At 44.0% G+C, this 27,104-nt stretch overlaps 1 protein-coding gene across 8 annotated transcripts; it reads right to left on the reverse strand.

Moving 5' to 3' along the window:
• Positions 1 to 378: 378 nt before the first annotated feature.
• Dctd (dCMP deaminase) lies at positions 379 to 27,104 on the reverse strand. 8 transcript variants are annotated; one of them, XM_013026722.1, is made up of 8 exons: positions 26,772 to 26,849; positions 25,813 to 25,936; positions 25,510 to 25,702; positions 24,571 to 24,685; positions 24,209 to 24,344; positions 4,625 to 4,741; positions 3,079 to 3,175; positions 379 to 1,735 (listed from the first exon to the last, which is right to left on the reverse strand). In XM_013026722.1, exons 4-8 carry the CDS (start codon positions 24,676 to 24,678, stop codon positions 1,669 to 1,671), a joined length of 525 nt encoding a protein of 174 aa, XP_012882176.1. In that variant the 5' UTR covers positions 24,679 to 24,685; positions 25,510 to 25,702; positions 25,813 to 25,936; positions 26,772 to 26,849; the 3' UTR covers positions 379 to 1,668. The 8 variants fall into 8 exon arrangements, with proteins under 8 accessions (XP_012882176.1, XP_012882195.1, XP_012882157.1 ...); XM_013026741.1 differs by lacking the exon at positions 25,510 to 25,702 and adding an exon at positions 26,302 to 26,495; XM_013026703.1 differs by lacking the exon at positions 25,510 to 25,702 and adding an exon at positions 26,259 to 26,495.

Below are 27,104 nucleotides of genomic sequence, written 5' to 3' on the forward strand. Positions count from 1 at the left end.
TGTGGAGCACAGAGAGGGTCAGGGGTAAGAAAAGAAACAGATTGAAGAAAAAGAAGGGAGACTTAGAAATACAACAAGGTAAGGGGGCAGCCAAGGATGGGTTTGGAGACTGCAGCATGGTGGGAGGGAAGAGACTGGGCCTCATTGAATGGCCAGACTCCAGATGGGGAGCAGGGAACCCAGAAAAATGTGGGAAGAAGGCCCCTGTTCCTAACACCTAAAACCTGAAATCTGGTTCAGAAAGCAGTATACAGCATTAATAGCTCAGATTGTTCTGAGCATTAAACCCACACAATGTGCCTCATGGACAATGCAGAAATGACAGAGAGTTAAACATATCATTATAACAATATAAAAAATAAACATACTTCAGTGTGGTAGAGTTTAATAAGATTTTAATAATATTGGTAGGGAGCCAACTCACAAGATGCCCTGGAATACAATAGAAAGAATAGAAAGAAACCTCAGAGACAAAAATAAAAACTCATGAAAATATAAGAGCACTCTAAAAAAGGTAATAATCTTTAGGATAAAGAAACCATTTTCTCAATAAAAGGACTGAACATGTTTAATAAAAATTAAATGAGATTAAAGATAAGACACGTGGCTTGTATTTTCCACTTACAGTGATTAGGCCAAAGCATTCAGGAAGCACCAATGAGCTCCAATCCCCAACAGTGGGGAGTAACAACCTCTGGGAAGGGGGCGGGGGCAGGGGAGGGGTGACGGGGCGACGTGGAGAAGTTCTCACAACCCACTTACAGGACAGGAATGCATTTACTCTCTGGCTGTGGAGTGCCCTTGGAAATGACCTACGTTGGCAAGTGGAGTAGAGACAACACTTTTCCACCCAGTAGAAGTAGCAGTGGGGGGAAGATGGTGCACCTCTCCCAGCCACACAATTGCAACTGCAATCCCAGTGGGGGCGTGGCCTAGAGAAAGTGACAAGCTGCCTCCTCTGGGAACAACTCATTACTCAGATAAGCTAAACCAAACAGTTCTATGTGACCAACAAACCAAAGATAAGAAGCCAAACCCACAGGGGTCCCCACCCCCCAGAGAGATGAAATGCCACTCCCTGGTGTGTGACAGGAGAGGCGGGAACAGAGAAGGTACTCCTGGCTCAGTGGCACTGATCATCTGCCAGATCAGCTGTGCCATCCTATCCAGTTCTTCTGGGTGGGTGGATGGGGGGGGGGGGTTCCCTCTACTCTACAGCCAATACTTTAATGCTACTGTCATTCGGGCTTGATTTTCTTTTTTTCCAAGGCCACCACATGCTATGCTTCATTTGGGCCAGATGTTCACATCAGCATGTCTGCTCATCCCCGCTAAGAACCAACTATTATTTACATGAGGAGTGACTACTGAAACCTAGTGGATAGCAGAGCCACCAGCCTCCCAGCCAGACGCATCATGAAGGAGGGGACACCTGAGATCCAGCCCCATAGGACAGGCCCTCATTTTCAATCCTAAATCAATAGTCAAAACAGATGTGGACTGCATGTCACGAGAGGGTCCAAAGAGAGACTTGCGGCTGTGTACTCTTTAGATGTCTACTTGGGCTGCACTGGCTATTAAAAAGTTATGTGCAACTTCCAGATGAAAGACATCAGCAACATCTTAGAGGAAAGTCCCAATTCCTGAAGATAGAACTCACTGAGGCTTCTAACTCTTCTGGCTGTTAATTGAATCAAAGTCAATGACAATCTTGTTGCACTTCGGTGAGAATTTCCTAAACATGAAAAAACAAAATGCATAAAGATATTATCCAATAAGTCATTAAAGCAATTTTGTTGACTTTGATTGAAGATGTATTTTTTTGTGCAGAAAAAAAAAATGTCCTGGGATTCACTTGATACTTTATCTTTACAGAAGCCAATTATAAGTGTACCACACTGAGAGGAACATGGACCTGAAAACAGTAAGACAAAAAAAGATGCATGGGGTAGCCTGGTTTATATATTCTTCGGCAATCTGAGTTCATGAATTATCCGGGAGTCAAAGGATTTCTAACAAGTTAGCTGCACAACATGGTATCTGATTACTTGTTTTCCCACCAGAGTTATCACATTTTCTAGGAAATTTTTTCTGCCAACTTGGAGTTGCTCAAAGCAAAAGATAGTAAATTTTATTTTACTTCTTACACACACAAGAAAAAAGAAACTAGCTTTAGCAAGAAATAATCTTTAAGATGCATGTTCTAAAAGTACAAATGTAAACTAAACCCTCCTTATTTTTGTGCTCATTGTTTACCAATTAGTTCTACAACAATGACAGTGAAGATATTTGGGGCTAAACATAGTCTTTTAAATAAAAATCAGACAGTCAGAGAGTCATGTACATAACTAGGATTTAAAATTTCACAAAGCACAATAAGGTAGCTCAAGAGATTCACTGCAAAAAAAAAAGAGAGAGAGAGATTCACTGCATATAACCCATCACCCTAATCATAGTGGACACAGATGGGTTGGAGTAGGTTCCCTAATATGGAGGTCCTATACTGCTGGCCATGCCAATTTCAAAAGAATTTTCTGGACCAGAGTTGTGGTTCAAGTAGTAGAATACCTGTCTACCAAGTGTGAGACCCTGAGTTCAATATGCATACCACAAAAAAAAAAAGAGAGAAGAAAGTATCAAAGAATGTTCTGCCACTGCCATTAATGAAAGGTGATTGATTGTTCTAAAATATTGTTCTAAAAAAGAATTCTTGGTGGCTTAACCTGGCAAACTGCTTTCAACCTAAATTGTCTGTGCCAGAATTTGTTACATTGACAAATTTATAAAAGTTTGGCATTACCACTTTAAAATGTGTGAAATTTTAAAGTTCATACTATTGGAAGAGTCTAAATCCTGAAAAGCTACTAATATTAGAATATAATCATCAGACAGATAGTTATCAGATACTTCTGTCACCACCCTTAAAAATCTACCACTAGATTTCTAGCATCTTCTTCCATCGTATCTCCAAACACATTTCCAAGTGTAGAAGTCAGACATCACTAGGAGAACCCAGATATCAAACAAGATCTCATGTGTTCCTCCGCCAGCCACTGCCCCCAAGTTCTCTGGCCTCACCTGAACTTAACCCCGGCCATCTCAAACATGAGCCTTGCAGCTCTTGTCTCATCACTGTCATGATATTTATCAGACATGAAAATCACTTCTTTTATACCTAAAAGGTAACAACAAAAGTCCCATTAGTACAAGCACATACAGATACAACAGAAGACCAGCAGGAACAGATGGAGCCCTTGTAGCATCTATGATTAATTACCTTTTCCAAGTGAACTTGCAGACAATGTCCAGTTGCTGAAATACACACACACACACACACACACACACACACATATACACAAACACACACATATGCATGTATAATCTGCCATTTTCTAATACAGTAGAGGCATATTATGTTGAATATACTCTCCAGCTTTTGTGGATTTTTTTAAACAAATGCAAAGTAAAAACATCAGGCAGACAAGTCTGATCCAATTAACAAATCTCCCTTATTGCAGATAAGCAAATATTCTTTATTCACCGGCAACTACTCTGAGGCCAAGAGGCTGATGAGGAGGCAGTGGAGGGTGCTGGCCAATTCAGGGATTAGTACCCCTGGGCTTCCAAGAATGGCTCCGTACACATCAATATAGCCCAGCTTTGTGCAGGAAGATCTGCTTCTTTTTCTTCATCTCACAGGCAGGCATAATACGAGAGAATTCTTAAGACCCTGCACTAAAGGCTGCTCCTCTACCAGCTTCAGAAAGGGTAAGAAAGCTGGCCACATGGTGCCTCTCTACCCAGTGCATACACCTGCTACCTCTGTGGACAGCACAGGGAATATCCAAAGGATGGAGAATCAGCAACAGCATGGGAGCCTCAGTGTTCCTTAACGTGGCTCTGATTCACTATCAGCAGACCTCTTCTGCTCTGAGATCCATGGGGTTCCTGATAAACAGTCCCTTTAACCCACACATCTGGCTAAACATGCTAAGTCTTTAAATCTCAAGCTGAGAGCTTTATGGAGATAAAGTGTAGCTGAATCTGAGATGTGACAGCTTGAAAAAGGTGAAATATTCAGAATACAATGTGGTAGAATCATGGAAACAGTAATATAAGAAAAATGTAGGCTTGTAGTACCATTTGAGTCTCATGACATTTATATGCAAAGATATGCTTAGGTCCTCAGATATCTACCATGTATTAGATACAAATTAAAATTTGATATACAGATTCCCAGCTGACCTTGTTTCTGACAAAAGTTCATTCCCCTCCCTCTCCCTTAATCTATGCACAATGTGTCAGAGAACGGTAAATTGACAGTAATTATATGCAATGCCTGTTTAGGTTGGTTTTGGTTTTTGTTGTTGTTGTTGTTTTGGCAGCTTGCAGCTTAAAAAGTTGCAAACTAAATTAAAAACATGCTAAGAATCACAGAGGATGCAATTAGTCTGGGGATACCTGGCACCATTCAAAAATAAAACACAGGAAATATCTTGCAACGCTGATAGTGCAATTAATTTAGATCTACACAATAACAATTTAAGATCAAGCACCTCTGCAAGGAGCTGCTGATGAGCAGGTAGCAATGCAAATGTGACGACTGGAAAGACCTGGCTCCTACCTGCCTGGATGATGAGTTTAGCACATTCATTACATGGGAACAGAGCAACATAGATAGTACAGCCCTTCACGTCCGCCGAATTCTTGTTCATGATGGCATTCAGCTCAGCGTGACACACTGTGGGTTCGGAAGAGGAAGAAAAACTTAAGACTGCAGCTCGTGAAGAATTTACTAAGTGTTAAACATCCCATTCCCCCCTCTGAAATAACATATAACAGACTCAATAAAAATAAATTGATTAGAAACAGCAAGTACTGAGAATAGCAAATGAGGGGCTGGTGATCAGCAGGGAAATCTGCTCGCTGCGGCAGCCCTCAGTCTGGAAGCACCTACAGCAGCCAGGGAGGGCTTAGGTCAAGTGCCCTCGCCCACCCTAAGCAGAGCAATAGCTCACCGCTCCATAAGACCCTGGGGTATTGAATTGCCCACACAAAATGGCTCATTTGTGTGTTGATATGCACACACAGGGACATTCAGTATGGCCATTAAGAGGGCAGGGAGCAATAAGACAAGAGAACCAAGAAGTGAAACTGAGCATTCCAATGCTGAGGGACTCGTTTTATCTCATCGTTCTCAGCCACAGACCCACAAGGAAAAAAAAAAGAATGTCAGCAGACAGCCATTTGTCTTAGGTAAGAGAAACATTCATCCACTTAAGGCAACGTTCTTTGTATACCAACCCATTCCTCTAATGATCTTCAAGTGAGCGCCCAGTGTCATCCCAAGTTCAAGGTCAAAAAGAATGCTTTTCTCTCCCCCCACACCTGTCAAACTGGTCCCTAGAGGTGTTCCAAAATTTGTCATTATCTGTGCTCCATACCTGGTGAGCATGATGGTCTGGGGTGCTGTCTAAGCCTGGCTATTTTAACAGACTGTGCAAGCGAGTTTAGGAAGCACTGCCTTAAGGGATTCCCTGGTGTCCCTAGCACACACCATGCACGCCAGTGGTAAGTCTTGGTTGAATAAATTCATGAGTGAAAGTCATCTAAAACTCCTACAACAGACATATGGGGACCTTCAAGGAGCTTTTCTACCCTCTTCAGCTACTAACCTTCTATAGATAACATCTCTTTTGGAGTTTTAGGCCTCGAATGAATAGTGGACTAAACTCATGGCCCTGTACATTTCAGTCACATCTTGTGCAGTTAATTCACATTGAGAATCTCTTCTGGGTCACACAGAGAATGGCCCCAACTCACCTTCCTCTGACAGCCTCCTGTTTTGGAGAAGGAGCTACAACTACCCCTGTGAGTGCATAGATTGGCAGTGTTGCAGCAGAGCTGACTTGGAGCTCTCTCAGAAAATGAGTGCTTATGTCCTCATTTTAGGAGTCTCCAGTTTCAGAGAGGCCTTGGCCATCAGTGAGAATGAAGAGTTTCTGGTAGCACAGGGCAATTTAAAGAAATAAGCTGACAGTAACAGATGCTGGTGTGGATGTGGGCCAAAAGGAACCCTAGTATACTGTTGGTGGGAATGTATACTTGTTCAACCTCTCTGGAAATCAGTATGGAGGTTCCTCAAAAAACTAAACATAAGCCAGGTACCAGTGGCTGTAATCCTAGCTACTCAGAAGACTGATCTGAGAATCACTGTTTGAAACCAGCCTGCACAGGAAAATCTGTGAGACTCTTATCTTCAATTAACCACCAGAAAAGCTGGAAGTGGAGCTTGGCTCAAGTGGAAGAGCACTAGCCTTGAACAAAAAGCTCAGGGACAGCACCCAAGCCCTGAGTTCAAGCACTAGGACTGGCACAAAATAAACAAACAAAAAAAAAAAACTAAATATAAAACTAACCTATAATTGGGCTGGGAAGGTGGCTCAGTGGTAGAGCGCTTGCCTTGCATGCATGAGGCCCTGGGTTCGATTCCTCAGCACCACATAAGCAAAAAAAAAAAGCTGGAAGTGGCGCTGTGGCTCAAGTGGTAGAGCACTAGCCTTCAGCTGAAGAGCTGAGGGACAGCGTCCAGGCCCAGAGTTCAGGCCCACGACCAAACCCCCCCCCCAAAAAAAAAAACTAACCTATAATCCAGCAATTCCATTCTTGGGCATTTGTCCAAAAGATTACAAACTAGGATATGGTAAAGCCACCAACACAATCATGTTCACTGCAGCACTATTCACCACAGCCAAGGTATGGAATCAGCCCAGATGCCCCTCAAACGGTTCAAGAAAATGTGGTATATGTGCACAATGGAATTTTACTCATCCATTAGAAAGAATGATACTGCATCATTTACAAAGAAATGGAAGGTCGAGAAAAACTCACGTTAAATGAAGTCAAGCCAAGAGAGACAAAGGATACATGTTTTCTTTCATATGTGTAAGCTAGAATTAATTTATAAATATATAAGTAAACACTTTGGGATGGTATACAAGAGTACACAAATGTATTAACTGAAAGATGGAAGATTCAAAGGAAGAACTCAAAAATTCCTCGGAAAGGCACACTCACACTTCAACAAAATAAACATCAGCATACGGGTCCTTGAGAGGGGAGGAAAGTGTCATGGGAGAGGGGAGGAAGGTGTCATGGGAAAAGAGGGTAGACAAATGAAGAGAGGAAGGGGGATGCGAATGCAATCACAAAATTCAATGCATATCCTACAGATTTATGAAAAGTGAGGGCAGTTTGGGAGAGATGGGAGAATGATGAAAAGGATGACATAAGTCACAATTCATTGTGTTCATAAACTGCTTGGTTTATTGGCAACTCCTTTGTACAACTACTTAAAGATAATAAAAAAAAAAAGTATTAAAAAAAAAAGCGAAGCCTTATCAGATCCCAGTCCTACTGTGGTTAGTCCTCTCTGTGCACTAAGGAACCTGTGACCCGCCCCCTGAGGCTCACTGACCTAATGAACCGGTAGGCCAGCCAAACAGAAATGCCCAGGATGGGGTAGCATGGACATGTGAGCAGCACTGGCCACCAGGAGACTATTGGTTACTTTCTCCTCCTAGTGACCTAGCTGGCATTAACACTGCTCAGTGGTAAAAAATAAATAAATAAAAACAAACAAAAAAAAAACAATTAGATGTAATTGTTTCTTTTATTTCCCCCTTGGGGCAGAGCCCAGCCTTCTAGGTTCTTTTTAACCTCCCCAGAGTCTAATGGGATGCCAAGAACATAATGGGTATAAAATATTTATTGAGTAAATAAAGGGGAAAATGCAGAATCTAATTATTGATGGTGACATTGGGAAATATCAAAAGTCCTTTTAAATTCAAATATCAAAAATAGGCTTTCCCATTTATAAATATTTTTTGATGGTGCTGGTATTAAGATTCAGAACTGGAACCTCGAAATGTGTTGTGAAACACTATGACGTTATCTCCTTTGTAAGAGGTGTCATGGTGACTAGCAGCTACCTTTGTGTAATTCATCTGAGGCAGACTGGGGCAAATTTAACATTATAGGTCTGGATACAGCAGTAAAAAATTATCATATGGAATAGATTCCCTTGGGTCTTGAGCAGTGTCTGATGTGCTTGTATAAAGATGGTTTACAGAAGATATAGGATTATAAGCAAACTTTCTCTCAATTAAAAAAGAAATCACAGGATTAAAAAAATACATGCAGGAAGCTGAAGTCCAAGGATCAAGGTTTGAGGCTAGGCTGGGCAAGGAAGTCTATGAGATTCTTATCATCAATGAACCACCAAAACCCCAGAAGTAAAGCTGTGGCTCAAGTGGTAGAATGCTAGCCTTGAGCCCTTAGTGCAAGCCCCAGGACAGGCACAGACAGGCACAGACACAGACACAGACACAGACAGACAGACAGACACACACACACACACACACACATCCTTGCTAAAAGACAAAAATGGTATGTTCTGAGCAACAGAAGTGCAGCACTGCTTCCTCCCTAGAGCTCCTTGGTCCCTCAAGGTCTGACTGATTGAAAATGGCTTCCTGACCAGGCCTGTGGGTTGCAGAGGAAAACCCTCAACCCAGTGGCACTCTGAACCCTCCAGCAGGATCTGCTTGCCTCACTCCCACCTGGAGGCTATTAATGCCCCACCCTGAAATAATGCCTTCACCTCTGTGGCCTGGCATGTTCTTCTCAGGCCCAAGTCCCCCTAATATATAGTGTGCTCCGGTCCCCAGCTGCCCTCCGGAACCTCTATGGAGGCCCCTTTCATTGTTTCATCTAATAAACGATCACCTCAGGCCCAGGCCCCCATACACTTCTTAAAGAGGAAAATGAGTACAGCATTGGTGGCTCATGCCTGTAATCTTAGCTACTCAGGAGGCAGAGATCTGAAGATCTCAGTTCAAAGCTGCCAGTCCAGGCGGGAAAGTCCGTGAGACTCTCCAATTAACCCACCAGAAAACCAGATGTGGCTCTGTGATTCAAGTGGTAGAGCACTACCCTTGAGCACAAAGAAGCTCAGAGGGCAGTGCCCAGACCCTGAGTTCAAGCCCCACAACCGACAAAAAGGAAAATGAGCTCATCACAGGTCAGTCAGAGTGGACTGTGTGAGTTCATACTTGGACTGGCATCTACACCAATCAAATAATAAATAGGTATCCACTTCAGACCATAAAGAATGCTCCGAATCCCTGTGTCTGGACTATGCAGAGCCTTACCAGTACCAAGCACCTCTCTTCTTTGCCTGCTCCCCCTGGTGGGTAACCTGCCAACAGCACTTACCACCAGCATCCAAGGCCCAGTCTGTCAATGAGAAGGACTACGACCTTCAGTGTGCTTTTACATGTCAAGATGAACAACAACATGAAGAGAATTTACTCCCAAGGAATTAGATGTTAAGTAATTTTTAAGATAGCAAGTAGTATCTATTTGGGGCTTTTTCTTAATGTTTCCAGTTCCAGTCCATTCCCAGGACAGTCAGTTCTCTGTAAGACAAGTTGCATTCACAAACCCCAGCTCTCTCTGCCAGGTCTGACAGCGCTCCGTTTCCTTGGTCCTTATACAGGTGCACTTAGTCCTTGTTCTGTACGGTTCAGATGCTCAGCATCTTTTCCTCTTTTCAAAGTTGTCATTCCAGCAACTGCTAATCACTTTTTAAAGTAATTGTCTCACAATGCACACCAGTGGCTCATACCTATAATAATAGCGCCTTGGGAGGCTGAGACCCAGAGGATCACAAGTTAAGGTCAACTGGGCAGAATAGCTCATGTGATTCCATCACATGATCCATCAGGTGATACCTATACCCATTCACTTTAAGAATTCATCAATTCATAGTCTCTGAGACCAGACATATTTTGTAAAACCCTGAAATCAACATTTCTAATCCTAGTTTTCTACCTTTTCCTGAAGCCCTATTTCTGGGAAGAAATGAGGGGTTCCTGGGGCTTCTCTGTACCTTTCGCCCCCCCACAATAAATATTCCACATATATTTGACAAACTAAATAATAAATTTATCTCTAGTACTAACACTTTATTGTGTTACTCAAAAACTATACCAAGAGCCAAAATATACCTCCATGGAAAAAAGAAGCCAAAGTTTGGTTCTGTTAGCTGTAAGCCCCATTTTGTACATTTATAGCAGGAAGAAGACAAAGTATTTAAAAGATGCATTGTGTTTATAAAGCATTCATAAGACATTTTAAATTAAAAAAGAATGAATTTTCCAACTATTTACCTAGACTTACATATCTACAGCTAAGCAATACGCAAGAGAAATTTCCAAATAATACCTGTATTTGATAAGCACAAAAAGTGACACAAAACCCTTTAATTATTCCCCACATTGTTTAAAAGGAGAAGAATCAAAGGCGGAAAATACCAGATTAATGCTTATAAATTCTTGATTGCCAGAAGAGAACCTCTGTTTCAGGTAATTATAAGACAATTCATACACTCTGGTCTTTTCTTCTCTTCCTTCTTCTTTTTTTTTTTTTGTCCTATTACTGTCAGAATTCAAAACTACATTAACCTTGGACCACTGAGAAGAAATTGTATAATTAGAAAACTGTATTTTTCAAATTCTCTCTTACTGGGGCTTGATTAATCCTTACTGTCTCGTGTAGGCAGTGCTTTAGAAGTTTGACAAATGAACAGGATATATTCCGTCCTTCACTATGTGGAATAGATTTTCAACATTTTATAGGTTTGACTTCCATCTCATTTAATATAAGATGAGTGCAATACTTATTTTAGACATGAGTATTAAGGTTAGTCAAATAGGTTTAAAAACAAAAACACCTGAGCAGTGCTAAACATATTCTAAGTGTTACACAAAAATAACTTACTGGGGGCTGGGATGTAGCTCAGTGGCAAAGCGCTTGCCTAGCAAGTGCAACGTCCTGGGTTCGATCCCCAGTACCAAAAAAGAAAAGACAAAAAAATAATAACAACTTAGTGTTCATGCTATCACTCCACCCTTAAGTGATCTTCTAACAGGAAACACCAGGGAACATCAGAGAAGCTGGGCACAGAAAATTTAAGTTCTGTTTCAGTTAGAGAAATTCAAGCATGTTTAAAAGTAGTCATCTTCAGTGGTACAAGATTCTTTTTGTGTATATGCCACTACTGTGGCTTGAACTCAGGGCCTCGGTACTATTCCTTAGCTTTTTGGCCCAAGGCTGGTGCTCGGTTACCACTTGAGCCACAGCTCTGCTTCCAGCTTTTGAGGTGGTTAACTGAAGGTAAGAGTCTCGTGAACTTTCCTGCCTTGGCTGGCTTTGAATGAGGATCCTCAGATCACAGCCTCCCAAGTAGCTAGGATTACAGGCAAGAGCCACAGACGCTCAGCAAAGAAAACAACTTCTTAGGCCTGAGGAGAATTCTGAAAAGATCAGCAACCTGGTGGGCAGCTCTTCCTAAGGGTCGGGTGTAGAAAGCAGGCTCAGTTCACCTGTGGCCACTCAAAACATCCTTCCGCCTCCTGCCACCCCTCCAGACTGGACTGTTCAACTTGAGGACCGCTGGGGTCACCCAGAAAACAAGAGTCAGGCTCAGCTCACAGCCTGTTTCCCATCATCGATTCTTCCTTGCAGTTCTTACTCTGCAATTAATAACTGACATGAACTGGGATACTCAAACCTAAGGCTGAGGTGCACATTGTTTTTAAAGAACTCGAGGTTACTTTAGAAGATATCCTGCCTCTATTGTGGTGGCCAAGTTTGCTGTCATTACTTCTCCAAATGAAAACTGAAGTGACTTCACCTCTGGAGTTCCACAGCTGTGGGTCACAAAGGCTGGTCTCATGTCTGGGAGCGTGGGGGCTCATCCCAGCCCTCGCTGCCAGACTCACACGGGGGCAAACTTCAGCGGAGGGGTGGGGCCCACACTGGTTCCCCTAAAAGACTCATTTAGGGAACTGCTTTACACCTTCTGAAACTAAAATGGAATTTTAACTACTTATTTCTTAATTATTGAAAGATACCCTGACAGGGTCTCATATGTCACTGTCAGCCTCCGAAGTACCTATCCTTCAAGTCAATAATTTAATAACAGACTAATCTCTAAATGTAAGCCCCCAAACCTACTACTACCCCAAGAAGTCCTCCCCCCGCCCCCCGCCCCACCACCAAAGGTTATAAAGTATTCACTTTCATGACTACCCCAAAATGCAAAAGAGACATTTCTAGAATGTGGTCCCAAACAATGTCACTCTTGGCCTCATCTACCCCTGCACAGAGTTTCTCTATGTGTACAGCAGCAGGCTGATTAACTGTCAGAGCTCTCAAATGATCTGAAATATATGGGAGCTTGGGGAAGGGAGAGACAACTTGGAAACCAGTAATCACATTACTTCTCTAAGACAACTGGACCAAGTAGGCCCCACTGGCTACATCTCACTCTTCTTGTCCTCTGCTCCCCATTCTCTCCCAAGCCCATGCCCCTTCCCTTCTTCTTTACCTACTTACGAGAGCTTTACAGAATCCCTGTCTATCGCTTCTCAGATCCAGTCCTTCCTCCCCCGACCTCCGTTATACGCCCCACCCCCACCCCTTATACTAGGCTACCACAGAAGCAGAGACAAGTTTAACTCTCATCAGACCCTTCCCGTGTACGTTCTGGTCAGTTCTGGCTGTGAATACTGAGCATCCAAGCCAAGCTCCCAACTAGGAACTGGATGCCAGGGCTCGAGGAACACTGTCTCCACAGAGTTCACACCCACCACCCACAGGGCCGGAAGACGCCCAGGCACAGAAGCAACCAGAGGATTAAACAAAAGCTACAAGCATGACAGAAGCAGGACTACGGAAGTGTTGAGAAAATTCAGCACATGAGGGGTTAAGTGCACTGTGTACAAGTAGATAGGGGAGGTAGTATTGTTTCTGTGGGGGGAAAAATGTATTTGGATTACAAATGCCTTTTCAGAACAAAGGAGGCTGAACTCCAGGATTTCCCTGCATGAAGGTAAAGCACATTCAAGTCCCAGCCTCTCTCTGCTACAAACCAGAATGATAATATGCTCCCTTCCCATGCTCGGGATTACAGGAAGAGCACAAGAAGGGACCAGGTGGGGAAAAGCCTTCTGAAAGAGAAAGACTTATGCAAATGAAGCCTTTGTTTCTACCAGTCAGAAGGGGACTTGTTTCCTGAGATGGGACAGCCTCAGCCCTACTCCAGGGAGGTGGGGGTCAGGGTCAGGGTCTTCCTGAGCAGAAATGATTGGTGACAGCACTTCTGGACCCCACCAATCCACTCTGTGCACATCGAATGGAGACCCTAGTGCCCCGCCCCATGCAGTTACTCAGAAGATGGAGTAAGTAGCCTCAACCTTCCTGGCACGAAGGGGCACACAACTGTGTGTGAAAAGCAAAACAGGAAATAAGAGATAATGCAGAGAAACCAAGGCCCATACCTGGGAAACGTCTAGTCATCTCTTACCAGCCTGGGCCAGAGACGAGGGATCTGTTGGAAGAAAATGACAGTGGCATGGGAGACCAGGCCAGGTCTGAGCCAAAGGGATGAGCCACTCACCCAGAAGGCCGCCAAGTCCTGGGTGAAGCAGCAGAGTCCCCTACAAACAGCGGGCCCAGGCCTTGCTGCGCACCGTGTGAGCTTCCTGGGTCCATCCGCTCTTTTCTGCCTTTTCTCTTCCATCCCCATAGCAGCTTCTCACACACTGCTTCCCCCACTTCCAAGTCCTTGGGACCTTCGGTGTCTTTCAGCCTCAGCCTGTTGACCACTGAAATGGAGAGAATGGATGCCCCCCTCTCCTCGCACCCCTGAACCCTCTGAGAGACTAGACTCTATTAAGAACACAGTGTGCAAAACCCATTTGGAAAACAAACACTGCTACTTCCTACCCTCTCCACACTGCCCACCTGAGGCTTGGCAGTCCTGGGCTGCACCGATCAGCCTGACCACAGAAAAATTATCCATCTCTTTTCTTTCTCCCCTGCTCTGCTCCCTGTTGCCTGCCCCCCTTCCTCACTGCTTCCTGCTAAAGCTGCTGGCCAGAACTCATGGCACCCAGGGGAGCCACTTAGCCCCAATGGTAGTGCTTAGGGCTAAAGACGTTTCTGACTGTGGTGTTTCCATTATTGATAATAAAGCCCCCAGAACTCTAATTACACTGCTTCCCTATGTGCTAAGGGCACACAATCAGGTCAGGAGGAGGGGGCCGTGAAAATAACTGCATTTCATCCATGGCTGAGCCGGGCCGCCTCCCTTCCTACTGCTCATGTGAGTACATGGGTGATGCCTAAAAGCTTCTGAGAAACGGAGCACTAATCATCCTTCCAGAGTGTTCTGGCATAAATATATACCACAAGGCTTAAAAGCTCCCTGAACCCCCATGGTCATGGTTTTTAGAGGGTAAAGTGGGATTGTGTGCTGGAGTTCTGGAGTCAGGATCCATCTGTGGGTGCTAATTAATTCCAGCTCCACAAGGCTGGCCTCAAGCAACTCAGTGTAGGGAAGAAGGGGGCTCGATGATCTAACTAGGGGTCCACTTGACACTGCCCTACTTCCTAGGAATTCTCCAAGCCCACAGTACCACCTCCTCCCACCGCCGTGTCTCACTCTTCTAGCTGGCAACCTCCCTCCAACCTCACTGCCGTCCATCCTCTCCCACCTGCAACTCCAGGAACCCGGGTGTCTGCTGTCACTTTCCATTCCCCACTTCTCTGTTCCTAGTGTCCCTCTTCCTGTTACGAACCAGGGTACCGGTGCCAGTGCCGGGGAGGCTACTTCTGCTCACATCCACAAACATGTTGCCTCTTTCTCCCTTCCTTGATTCCTGTCATTCTATGGAATGAGACCACTGACTCCCATGTCTCAGGCATAAACAATATCAAACCCAGCAAACAAAAGTGCCCAAGAAGCTAAAAGCAAATTCTCCCATCCTGCACACAATATAAAGCTTTTTCCTGGCCCCATCTCCTTTCTGCTCCGGAAACCACATCAAAACCATGTTCTGCTCTTCCTTCAACTAGCTGCACGTGGGCTCCCAATCCCACCACTATGTTGAAACTGCTCTCGGCAACATCGACAACCACCTCTATGTTAAACTCCAGAGGCATGCTTAGTTTTCTTAAAGTATCTTGGACACACTACACCATGGCCCCTTACTCCTTAAACCACTGTTTCCTCAGCCTGCTCTGCAGGTCTACTGTCAGGGGTGAGGGCAGGGCTGCTTCCTGCCGTTATGCACACCTCTCTTCCATGAGGCAACCAACTGCCCACCATGCTTACACTGACATTGCAAGCCTGGAGTTCTCCTCTGCTCCCACACTCACCTGCCTGCCCACCCCTTTTCTGGAAGCTTTCACAACCATCTCAATCTTTCTGATAGGATCACATCTTTCTGATCTTCTTGCAGGCTCTTACATCCAGCAGCTGCTGCAGATAGAAGTGCTTGAGGGTGGCGGGGTCCCATTTCTCTCCCTTACCCCACATCACCCTATTCTCTTGGTGTTTCCTTCATATTATGCATCAAGCCACTTTTCTCTGATCCAGCACTACTAACCCCCCAAGGCCTCTTCCCTAGTCTACTGCTCCCACTCACTCTTGCCCCTGAACATGAATTTCATATAAACACCTGTCATATCCATTTGGGCTGTCCAAACAAATACCACACACTGGTAGCTTCTAAACAGCAGAAACTCATGTTCCACAGTTCTGGATGCCTGGTAGTCCAAGACTGAGCTCCAGCAGATTCAGTTCCTCTTCCTGGGTCACCCACAGTTCTGTGTGTCCTCCACACAGTGCCAGGTACCTAGCTCCCTTAGGGACTCTTTCTTACAAGTCCACTCATCCTACCCATGAGGGCTTTGTTAATGACCTCGTGATCTAATCATACTTCAACACCATCACTTTGGGTGAAGGGTTCTAACATGAATTCAGTTCACAGGAACAAAGATAAAGTAATCTTTTTGATCCAAACTCCTTAACCTACAAGGCCCACAACCTCACCTCGTCACTCCATCCTTCACTCACTAAGCCTGAGCGAATTCTGACCTTGGCACACATCATGATTGCTCCAACAGTGTTCCCACCATGGGGCCTGGCCATCTGCTCAGAATACTCTCACCCCCAAACACCAACTTGCCCATATTTACCTCATGAACTCATTGGATCCTTCAAATTTCAACTTAAAAGTCACTTCCCAGAAATGAATATTTGATAAATATCTGTTGATTTCACTAATTGTCAACCTCTTCCACAATCAGTCTACAAACTCCCTAAAAAGAGTCCAGACCAGACCATGAACCTTGCACTGAGGACTGCAGTGTCTGGCACCTAATATATAGCACAGGTGCCCTGGATTTTTGAATGAATGAGAATAGGTGTGAAAGTACTCAAAAAAAAGACAACCAAAAACACAACAACCAATCCCTTACAAAATAAGTTATAATCTCTCAAAGTAAGCTGACTCAAGAGAACACTCTCATCACCAACCGACAACTCCAACTGGGAAGAGAACTGATGACTCATTAGTATTTATTTCAACTCCTACAGTGATAACTCACTTGCAGAAGGAAAAAAAAAAACGACAAAAGAGGAATTCTGCTTCCCTCTTTTCACCTAAACTCAAAAAATTAATGGCATTTTGAGCAAAGTCTTTTAATTGCAGAATTTAAAAATTCATGCTCAGTTATCATATTCAATATTTTAAATTTACTATGGCATCTATCATTTGAAAGAAGCACAGAGATAAAATTTACACCTCTGCTAATTACCTAGCACCAGCCCTTTAGCCAGCACAAAACGGAAGCCTGTATGCCTCCTCATGCTTTAACTCCCTCGTGTCCATCAATATCCTGCCTTTATCACAGGACTTCCCAATGCCAGGCAAGTATCTGGGTCTCAATAAATACATCAAGTTGCTTCACTCACAAAAGAATTTTTAAAGTTCTTTTCTTTTGGTCTTAGATTAACCTCTCCTAAAGATGTTCAAATAGTGCTGAGTCTCATATGTTCACAGGTCCTGTGGCACTTGGTTACTGGAATTCTTCCTCTATTGTTATCCAATCTACTTTCTTCCCGTATCTTTTAATCTCAGGTTTGTGGAGTAACCTTTTTACTTTTTAAGCATCCTCTGTTATTTGTGCATACGCTTCAGCCCATTTCTGGTCATCACCTTTTAAAAACCACTACCTTAAATTTTTTATTTCAAACTTCTATGTGGCAAATTGACCTCAAAAATCACATTTTTCCAAAAAAAAAAAAAAAAGAGGCATACGCAGGCATGTTCTCTAGGGATAAGTATTTTAGCTGTTCCTATGACTGCTCTTTAGAACAGGGGGGTTATTCTGTTACTACCCAATCGTTTGTAGATATTCATAGTAAAACCACATTAATGCTTTAAAATATAATTAGCCTTGTATCTACAAAAAAAATATTTATTTGATAAAAGTTAAATCAATTAGCAAAAAAAAAAAAGCTATTCTTTCCTGAAGACTGTTTATAAACAATCATAACCTAAAGTGAAATGTTCTTAACTCAAGCTGGTTAATTTTAGGGGGTGTGAAAAAGGACTCAAACATATACCACTGAGTTCCTGCTAATCTAAAACACCATACAATCAAACCTGGCTTGCCCTTCATTCATAAAAATAATCTACTTAATTTCTTTTCTGAACAAGTGCTTAAAGGTTTTCCATTGATTCCATTACCTATTTTGTACAAAAGTCCCTAATTAGACCTGCTGTCAGGCCACAACTCCTAGATGGCCAGGTTGGGAAGAACTCACAGGAAGCTAGAAGTGAAATTAAATTCTGCAAAAAGGAAACAGCAAGTCATCAAATCCACAGACCTGCCTAACAAAACCAGAGGGCATTCCATTTCAACAGGCTGAAAGAACAAATTTGATCTTAATTACTAAGAAGCTCTTACAACTTGTGAGGAAGTCACAGCTTAAGAAGGATCAGCCTCCTAACTTCTTGATAAATTAGTTTCTCAAGACTAACCTTTTGGATGCCAAAGAAATACATCACAGGCATGGCAGTCAGGAAAATGTCAGTGTTCGGGGGGGTACAGTAAATGGCTAAGTAATCACTAAAATGACACCTATGCATGCTTAATGATATGCTAAGTGTGAAAAATAAAGATTACATTTAAATACAGATTTAAAGAAGAACTGTCACATGCCAGCCAAGTATTTTCAGTCGCCATGTTGATCTCCTACCTTAATTAAATTCCAGGCTTTTCTGCATTGTTTCCTTCCCAGCATCATTTCCTTTTTAGGATATGCAAAATACATATTGAAAAACACGTACATATATCGTTGCAAAAATAGGAAAAAATTCTAGAAAGGGTCCATGTCCCTACTTCCTTTTTACTTTTTCCTCTTCTTCTTTTTTTTTTTTTTGCCAGTCCTGGGCCTTGAACTCTGGGCCTGGGCACTGTCTCTAAGCTCCTTTTTGCTTAAGGACCTACCACTTGAGCCACAGCACCACTTCCAGTATTCTGGTGGTTAACTGGAGTTAAGAGTCTCATGGACTATCCTGCCTGGGCTGACTTTGAACCATGATCCTCAGATCTCAGTCTCCTAAGTAGCTAGGAGTATAGTTGTGAGCCACCGCTGCCCAGCTACTTCCGGCTTTTTCTATGATTAATTGGAGACAACAGTCTCACCGACTTTCCTGCAAAGGCTGGCTTTGAACCTCGATCCTCAGATCACAGTCTCCTAAGTAGCAAGGATTAGGGGTGTGAGCCCATCCTTCCTTCTGCACAATACATTCAGAGACACTACTATTGACTCTAGAAATAGCAATTCCATTCACTCCAGAAACAGCTCCCTATTGTGAGCATGTGATGATGGGGGAGACACATAAACCCCTGCCTTCTTGAGAGCTGAGGATGGAAAGAGGAAGCCAAATCAACAGGCATGCCCATGCACCAAGCCCATTGCCAAGAGAAAACAGCAAGGCCACAAATCTAGGACAGTGTGATGAGGTGAAGGTGCACTGTTCAAAATTCTCTGAAGGCTGGGAAGGTGGCTCAGTGGTAGAAGCTTGCCTTGCATGAAGCCCTGGGTTCAATTCCTCAGTACCACATAAACACAAAAAGCCGGAAGTGGCACTGTGGCTCAAGTGGTAGAGTGCTATCCTTGAGCAAAAGAAGCTTAGGGACAGTGCCCAGGCCCTGAGTTCAAGCGCCAGGACTAGGGGTGGGGGTGGGGGGTGGGGGAGGGAGGAGGCGGGAGAAAGAAACAAAATTCTCTGAAGCTTAACAATGCAAAGAAGTTGATTCTACTCTGACTCTGCAGTCTATAAAGTGTATCATCAAAACTGATTACCGCAACTCAAGGAAGGAGCTTTATCTGAATTACTGAGCGTATTTTACCTCCATTTTATAAAATTGGTATTTTGATTAAATGTGATTCACCGTAATGAATTTCACAAAGAAGAAACCAAAAATGTCAACGGAATACTTACTTCATCATGAATTTAGCAAACCCACCTCCTCATAAAAAATACAAGCCTTCCATAGTCTTTTGATAAGGCAAATTAGATACACTAGCTGCTTCCTGGCTTTTAATTGCCATTCATCTGAAAAGGTCTCACTGTAACAACACCACCTCCTTCCTGCCACTGCGACTCTCTTTGCACTGTCTTTTGGATTTTTTTTTTCAGGGAAAAAACACGAACTAGAAGCAGTTTCTTTTGCAGGGAGAATTTTCATTTTCCATTATTAATATTTCATTATAATCAAATAGTTTCATGAAGTTTTGATCCTAAGGCTGAAAGAACAAAAACACCCTTTACAAAAAAATGCCTCTCCAGAGACACAGCCTAGAAAAAAGCTCTGTCTTCCGATTACAAGGATTTTGTGCTTTCCTCCTCCCCACAAAGTGCCAATCAAGCCAAATGACATCAAGCTTACGGAATTCATCAAGTAGAATTAAATTGTAGGTTATTTAGTAAACTCAAATTTACATGGGCTTCAAGGTCCCTGGCTTAATCACTTTGGGCTGCTATAACAAAGCATTGTATTTCTCATGTTTAGTTATGGAGGCTGAAGGCCAAGATCCAAGTATCAGGATGTGGGGTTCTGATGAGGGCCCTCTTGTAGGTTTACAAATTGCAGTCTTCTCCTTTTATCCTCAAATGGTGAACAGCAAGTACTTTCTGGAGTCTCTGCTCTCTGGGGTCCTTCCTATAAGGCACTAATTCCAGGGGCTCTACCTTCTCCTCTACCTCTCCTAATTACCTTCCACAAGCCCCATCTCCAAACACCATCACCTTGGGACCAGGGTTTTTAGATGAATTTTAGGGGGAATGGGGACACAAACATTTAGTTCATTGAACTCTCTTTTGAAGGAATGTTAAAGTAAGTTGTGCACAAGTGGCTTTCTAATGCTAGGCACAGGCCACCTCTCACGGCTGACCTCTTCATCTCTGAGGAATTATTGCATCTGACCTGCCGTCTACTGAAATGCAAACTAAGATCAGCATTTCAGAAAAGCTGAATTCCTAGGCCCCCAAGGAGAAACGCAGATTGGCATAGCAGACAGAGCACTCAGGAGATGCCCCGATGTATATTGGGATGTATGTAGTGAGGAATTACCAAGAGCCTAGCATGGTCCACAGCTGAATAAATGCTATGTCTACCATGTCAAACCCTTTCCAATAATAAATACTGCGTGACTAATAAAGGTGAGACCCATGTATGAATGATAGGAAGTAATTTTTTGTCATCATGGATTTTCTTACTCAAAAGATACCTGGTTTTTGTTTGTTTGTTTTTTAACAATAGGGTCCTCTTTATTTAAAAGTGTCTATATTTTAGGTAGTCTCTAAAAGTCCTTCACAGGAATCGGTGCACAACCTACGACCGGATCCTTCTTCATATGGCAATCTAATCACCACTAACATAAATAGAAAGAGGGCTATGTCTAAGCGATTCTAGAGAGTATCAACTTATTTTTTAATTGATCTTTAACATCTTCAAACAGAAGCAAAAAAAAAAATCACATTACAGTTTAGTTATCACTAAACATTTCTACCACATGCCAGCCAATCCACATAATTACTTCACTCTTGTCTGAAAGGTCTTGAGAAATAGAGTTGAGTGTATAGTACACACAATCACCATTATTTACATTGAGAGCCCATCTTTATGTGTATTATGCTGGTAGCAATAGAAACACCTTTTTAAAGATCATTTAATACCTACTGCAACTTTTATGGTACATCAAATTACAAACTTACTACTATGAAAGAAAACTATCTTCTAACATAGCTACATGAACAATGAATAATAGATTAAGTGAAGGCAAAGACCTCTACAATCCTAGAGATATCCTATGGATAATTAAAAAAAAAAAAAAGTAATGCAGGTAGACAGTCAGTGCTCCGCAACTCAGCAGCCATTCAGTCATTAACAATCAGTGCAGCCTGACTCATGCCTGTAACCCTACCTATTCATGTGGCTGAGATCTGAGGATAGAGATTTGAAGCCAGCCTGGGCAGGAAACTGTAAAGCTCTCATCTCCAATGAAAAATTCCAAAAAGTCAGAACTGGTGCTGTGGTTCAAGTGGTAGACTACTAGCCTTGAGCAAAAAAACTCATGGGCATATGCAGTAGGAAGTCTTTGCTTCTCCACCACTGTTATAAATCCACCTGGGGTGCACAGTGAGCTGCTTAGTAACCACAGAGGGTCTCTCTACCACGGGCCATCCACTAGCATCTTTCGCAACTAGCCTGAGTGGGAAAGACTGACATCTCTTAAGAATTCCTCTATATTGGAGTTCAGCACAAAGACTAATATTTCACTGTCTTGACTCAGTGAAATATTGACCGCAGCAGTCATACATTTCAATGCAGATCTTTAAGTTATCGACCCTTTTGCTTTTCACTGTTTTTATATGGGACATTGAACTGCACAGTGAAAAATTATTTTTGCATAGACCTGAAAACAACTCATCATTTCCCTACTTTCTTCCCATCAAAAGCTTACAGAATCAAAACCAGAATGACAAAAAGTTGCTAAAATATGGAAGCAAATTCTTCACATAACCACTACTGTCAGCTATAAAGCTCTGTCGGAGAAGACACTTTTACGTTCTCCCAATTCTGATCCTGCTCTTCCAACTCCGACCAGAGAGAGTAAAGTTAAATTGACTCTTTATTAAATCCCCTTAATCACAGAACTATTTTTTTTTATACCCTGAATGCTTTGTAGTTGGCCCTCATTGCTCAATTCATTCTCTACTTCCAAGTGTCTTTCTTCTTTCTCATTCAAACATGGAGGATTTGCCCTAAAGCAGTTTAGAAAAAATGACAGAACTTATTTAACATGATTAAGAACAAGAACATTATTTTTTTAATGCATAAATTACACTAAACGGAGACTTGGAATTCTCCATTTAAAAAAAAAAACTATCAAGGAGCTAGGCCCTGGTGGCTCATGACTGTAATCCTAGCTACTCAGGAGGCCGAGATCTGAAGACTGAGGTTCGAAAACAGCCTAGGTAGGAAAGTCTATGAGACTTTTATCTCCAATAATCACCTAAAAACTAGAAGTGGAGCTGTGACTCAAAGTAGTAGAGCACTAGCCTTGACAGTATCCAGGCCCTGAGTTCAAGCCCATGACCAAACAAAACAAAAACAAAAACTACCAGAGTCAACAAAGGTGGTCTCTGAACTTGGTTATCTAAAAAAGATATCATCTATTCCACTTCAATGACCTTATCTACTTTTTCTTCCAAAGCCATTCTGTTCATTTCCAGGCCTAAGTACAGAGTCTAACATGTTGGAAAATTAGCACCCAACATAGGTGGACCCAATTTGCCTCTTTCATGGTATGAACTACATTTCCTGTAGGAAACAAAAGTGAAGCTGTAGCAGATAAGGTCGAAAGCAATTTCCCCTGGGACCCAGACAATAATGTTCTAAGAAGCATCCTTCTCTAATTCTAAGGGGATTTGTACCCTGTTAGCCAAGCCAAAAGGCTCCACTTCCATCTTTCTGGAGTGTGGGACTGCAGAAGTCCCTGTGATGGATCAAGAAAATGTGGTATATATACACAATGGAATTCTATGCCTCCATCAGAAAGAATGACATTGCCCCATTTGTTAGGAAATGGAAAAACTTGGAAAAAATTATATTAAGTGAAGTAAGCCAGGCCCAAAGAAACATAGGTCCCATGGTTTCCCTTATATGCAATATCTAGTATATATATGAGTCAAGCGGAAAAGGTCAGATAATGTGATGTCAGGAAAATGAACCCTTAGATATGTATTTTAATGTTTTTTTCTTTCATGCATGTGTTTCTAATGCATTTATAAGATTATCTCTTTGTTTCTTTGTATGTCCCTCCCCCACAGTATAACCCCTGCTTTCACTATATTTGATGTCAGTATAACTTGAGGAGGAGATGGGGAAAAACCAGTTGTTTAAGGATACAGGTGGACCTGTTGCAACAATGAGAAGTACAAGTTGTCATGTCCAAAATGAGCTTTACAACATCGGTGCAGGGGGGGGAGGGGGGGGGGGAGAAGGATTGGGATTGGGGGGGAGGGGGGAGGCTGGGAAGGGATGGGAAGGGTAAACAAAAGGAGGAGGCTGCAATGCTTGGTAAGAAATGTACGCATTATCCTGCCCATGTAATTGTAACCCCTCTGTACAGTATGTTCACAAATAAAATAAAAAATAAAAAAAAAAGAAGTCCCTGTGACCGGAAGAAGGACCATCTCATCCAACTCCTGGCATCCAACTCACAGTCTAGTCTCTGCTTCCCAGAGAGAAGGACACAGGTGTCCTCACCAGGCAGAGGGTCTGGAGGCAGCCTGCTTCTCCTGACAGCAAAGCCCCAGGCAGTGCTTAGAAAGCTGACCCTATTTCCCAGGAGTAAAGAAACACCCTGCAGAGCCACCATTATGTGTCCCCCAGCTGTCTCTGCAAGGAACTGAAGTCTCCCATCAAAGCTCTGGTGCCCACAGGCTGGCAGGCCATCAATGAAGTGTACTAGGTCCCTACAGGCAGTGGAGCTCCAGACCTCAGAGCCAGGTTGCATTACCACTACTGTGCTTCTACTGCTTGCCCTCTTTGAACCTTAAGGGATGGGGATGGGAAACTGGAGTCTTCCAATGGGACTTGTCTTCTTATTAGCTGCTCATGACTGAAAAGGAAGGCAATTCCTCCAGATGTTTGAGTCAAACACCTGGCCAGGATCTTTCACTAGGAAGTATGGAATGTAAATGCACCTTACCATAAGGGTATTTGGTATCCAACTTATTCTCCGCTGTCCTACTCCAAGGCAACTGGTCATCGCTGCACCCATTGGGCATTCCATTGTACCCTATCCCAACGATCTTATTTTCAGCATTCACAATGCAGGCTCCAACCTGCAGGGAGACAGAGACGAAGGCTGGGTGACTCCAAATAGCTGAACTGCCATGAGGGCAGGGATGGGGAGACAATGAAGTGGGGCAGGAAAATGTAAGCACGTGAACACAGCACCAAGGATAACAGGTTTGCATTTCTTAAAGTTGATAACTGCTCCTTTCTTCAAATCTGCTCATGTGTGGACATGCATTTATGAGTCTGAAAACATTCTCCTCTGAAACTCACCTGGGAATTTGGATCTTTGCTTCTCTGTGCTGACAAAAAGGCCACCGCCATGAAATACTCGGGCCACTCCAAATAGTCATCCCGTTTTTTGCAGGAAACTTCGCTCATGTTGAGTCTAGAAAAGGAAAAAAAAAAAAAAAAAACACCATATAATGTTGTGACAAAAAAATAAAAACAACAGACATATTTTAACTTTTTGTGTATGTGCTGGTCCTGGGACTTGAACTGAGAGACTAGGAACTGTCTTTAAGCTCTCCCAACTTCTGGGGTTTAATGGTTAATTGGAGATAAGAGTCTCACAAACTTTCCTGCTTGGGCTAGCTTTGAACCACAATCCTCAGATCTCAGCCTCCTGTACAACTAGGATTACAGGCATGAGCCACTAGTGTCCCCCACATTATGACATTTTGATCCACTTTCCAACTCAATCCAACCACACCAATCTCTGGGTCTTTAAACAGAGGTGATTTTGGCTACTCTTATGAGTCAGAAACCCCAGCTCCTACACAATCTCTGATCTTAAGAAAAACATTTAAGTTTGCATTTGAACCTCACCTTCACATTCTCCAATATCTCATCTCCTTACTGCGTTTTCATAAGATGCTTTTCTAAGTGAATATATACAGTTGGGCTATACACCATTCCTACATTCCTTATACATTGGAGTCTGCATAGGTGGGAGAGCAGAGAACCATTTGTTGGTCACCAAATACGTTCCTTAAGTTTTTATACTTCAGATTCCTTGTTTATATAGAATATCTTACTCACTTCTAGCTGAAGTAGGCAGGGACACCCATAGAGGCTTTAGGAAACTTGCCCTCAGTCACACCAGAGATATCTGTGCCAGGATTTCAAGGGAAACAGCTGAAGGTGCACCGATTCTAACATTAACAAACTCATTTGTCTTTTCCCCTTAGTTGTCCCAAGTAGAACAGTTACCAACTCCAGGGACTGCATCAAAGGTTCAGTAACATGGGCTTTCCTGAGGGCAGGCACAGACACTTTACAGTAGGAACAACCCTTGAAGTGAGGCCCACAACTTCAGCTCAGAGGATCCTTAGAAAAGGGATGAAAGGAGGGGAACTCAAGACCATTCAGTTCCTCCTGCCACTGAGAAATCTGGATGCCCATCCTAAAAGAAGAGAATTCCAGAAACCTCCTTTAGGCGGATGCTGTTGAGTCCTGGGAAGAGCCTGATAGGATGAGGTGAATAGGTAGACACCAGGAGCCACGGTTACCCACAGATTCTGTTCCCCCGAAGTCGGAGTAGCCTGCAGGAAGGGATGTGCTGGATTGGCCTGTTTTTCCCACCAGGTTAAAGAAGAGCTTCCACAATGGCTGTAGGGTGCCAGGCAGTAAGTACCTACTAAACAAAGCAAGGGGGGGGGGGGTAATAGGAAAGGAACACATTATGCCAGGCACCAGCGGCTCCCTCCTGTCATCCTAACTACCCAGGAGCCTGAGATCCGAGGATTGCAGTCCAAAGCCAGTCCAGGCAGAAAAATTCCATGAGACTCCTATCTCCAATTAACCACCAGAAAACTGCCAGGAGTGCTGTGGCTCAAAGTGATCGAGGGCTAGCCTTGAGCAGAAAAATAGCTCAGGGACAGGATCCAGGCCCTGAGTTCAAGACTCACACCGACAATAAAAATTTAAAAAAGGAACACACTACTGCACCGAGGACTAACCCACGTGCGGCTTCATGCACAGAAGAGCACAGGATTTAATCACCGCAGGAGCGGGGTGCCAAGCACTGCCAGAGCTGGAGACACCAAGTCCAAACGAGGAAGTCAAATCTGGAGCAGACCAGGGTGAGGGTTTCAATGGCTCCAGGGTGGTCAATGGTTCGGGGGGTGCAGTGGGCCACGGAGGCCGCGGCCTGGGGTGCTGAGAACCAGGCGGATCCAGTAAGGACTGTCAGCCCGCTGGAGACACAGGAGGAAACTGAGGCTGGGAGCAACGACACCCGGCCCACGCTCCTCCCAGGCCCGCTCGGCTCGGGTCCCGGATCCGAACCCCAGCACCCCATCCGCACCAAGGGGAAAGCCACGGGCGCTCCGGCCGGGAGCCCGGGCCGCCGGCCGCCCACCCTCCCGCGCCAGCCCCGAGGCCCCACGTGCGGGCTGGGAGAGGAAGGGACGTCCCCTCCGGGGCCGCCGAGCCGGGGCCCCCGGCGGCACCACGGGGCGCGCGGCGCGTACCCGGCGGCCCGGCTGACGCCCGCCACCCGCCGGGGCCCGATCCGCGGGCCTGCAGGCCGGTGCCCGTCCCCGCCGCCGTCCCGGCCGCCGCCGCCGTCCCGAGCCCGAGAAAGGAAGTCGGCGGAAGAGGAGGCGGGGCCGGAAGGGGCCCGGGCCGGGGCCGGCGGGCGGGCGGGCGCGCGCTCGAGGCGGGGGCGTCCGGGCCACCGTCCGGATCCGCAGGGGCCCCGCCGCCCCGCCGCGGACCCGGCGCGGGCTCGAGAGTCTCAGCCCCGGGCGCCAGCCCTCCATTCGGGGTCACCAACAGACCCAGTTTGGGGCGCCAAGGCGCCA

The sequence above is a fragment of the Dipodomys ordii genome, unplaced genomic scaffold (genome assembly GCF_000151885.1).
Source record: "Dipodomys ordii isolate 6190 unplaced genomic scaffold, Dord_2.0 Scaffold4, whole genome shotgun sequence".
Lineage (NCBI taxonomy): Eukaryota > Metazoa > Chordata > Mammalia > Rodentia > Heteromyidae > Dipodomys > Dipodomys ordii.

What these genes read in the sequence shown, in the direction of transcription:
- Dctd (XM_013026703.1), bottom strand. An exon ending in GCAAAGATCCAAATTCCCAG is followed by an intron (nt 24,345 to 24,570) that starts GTGAGTTTCAGA and finishes GTCTCCCTGCAG; the next exon opens with GTTGGAGCCTGCATTGTGAA. An exon ending in GGATACCAAATACCCTTATG is followed by an intron (nt 4,742 to 24,208) that starts GTAAGGTGCATT and finishes CCGAACCCACAG; the next exon opens with TGTGTCACGCTGAGCTGAAT.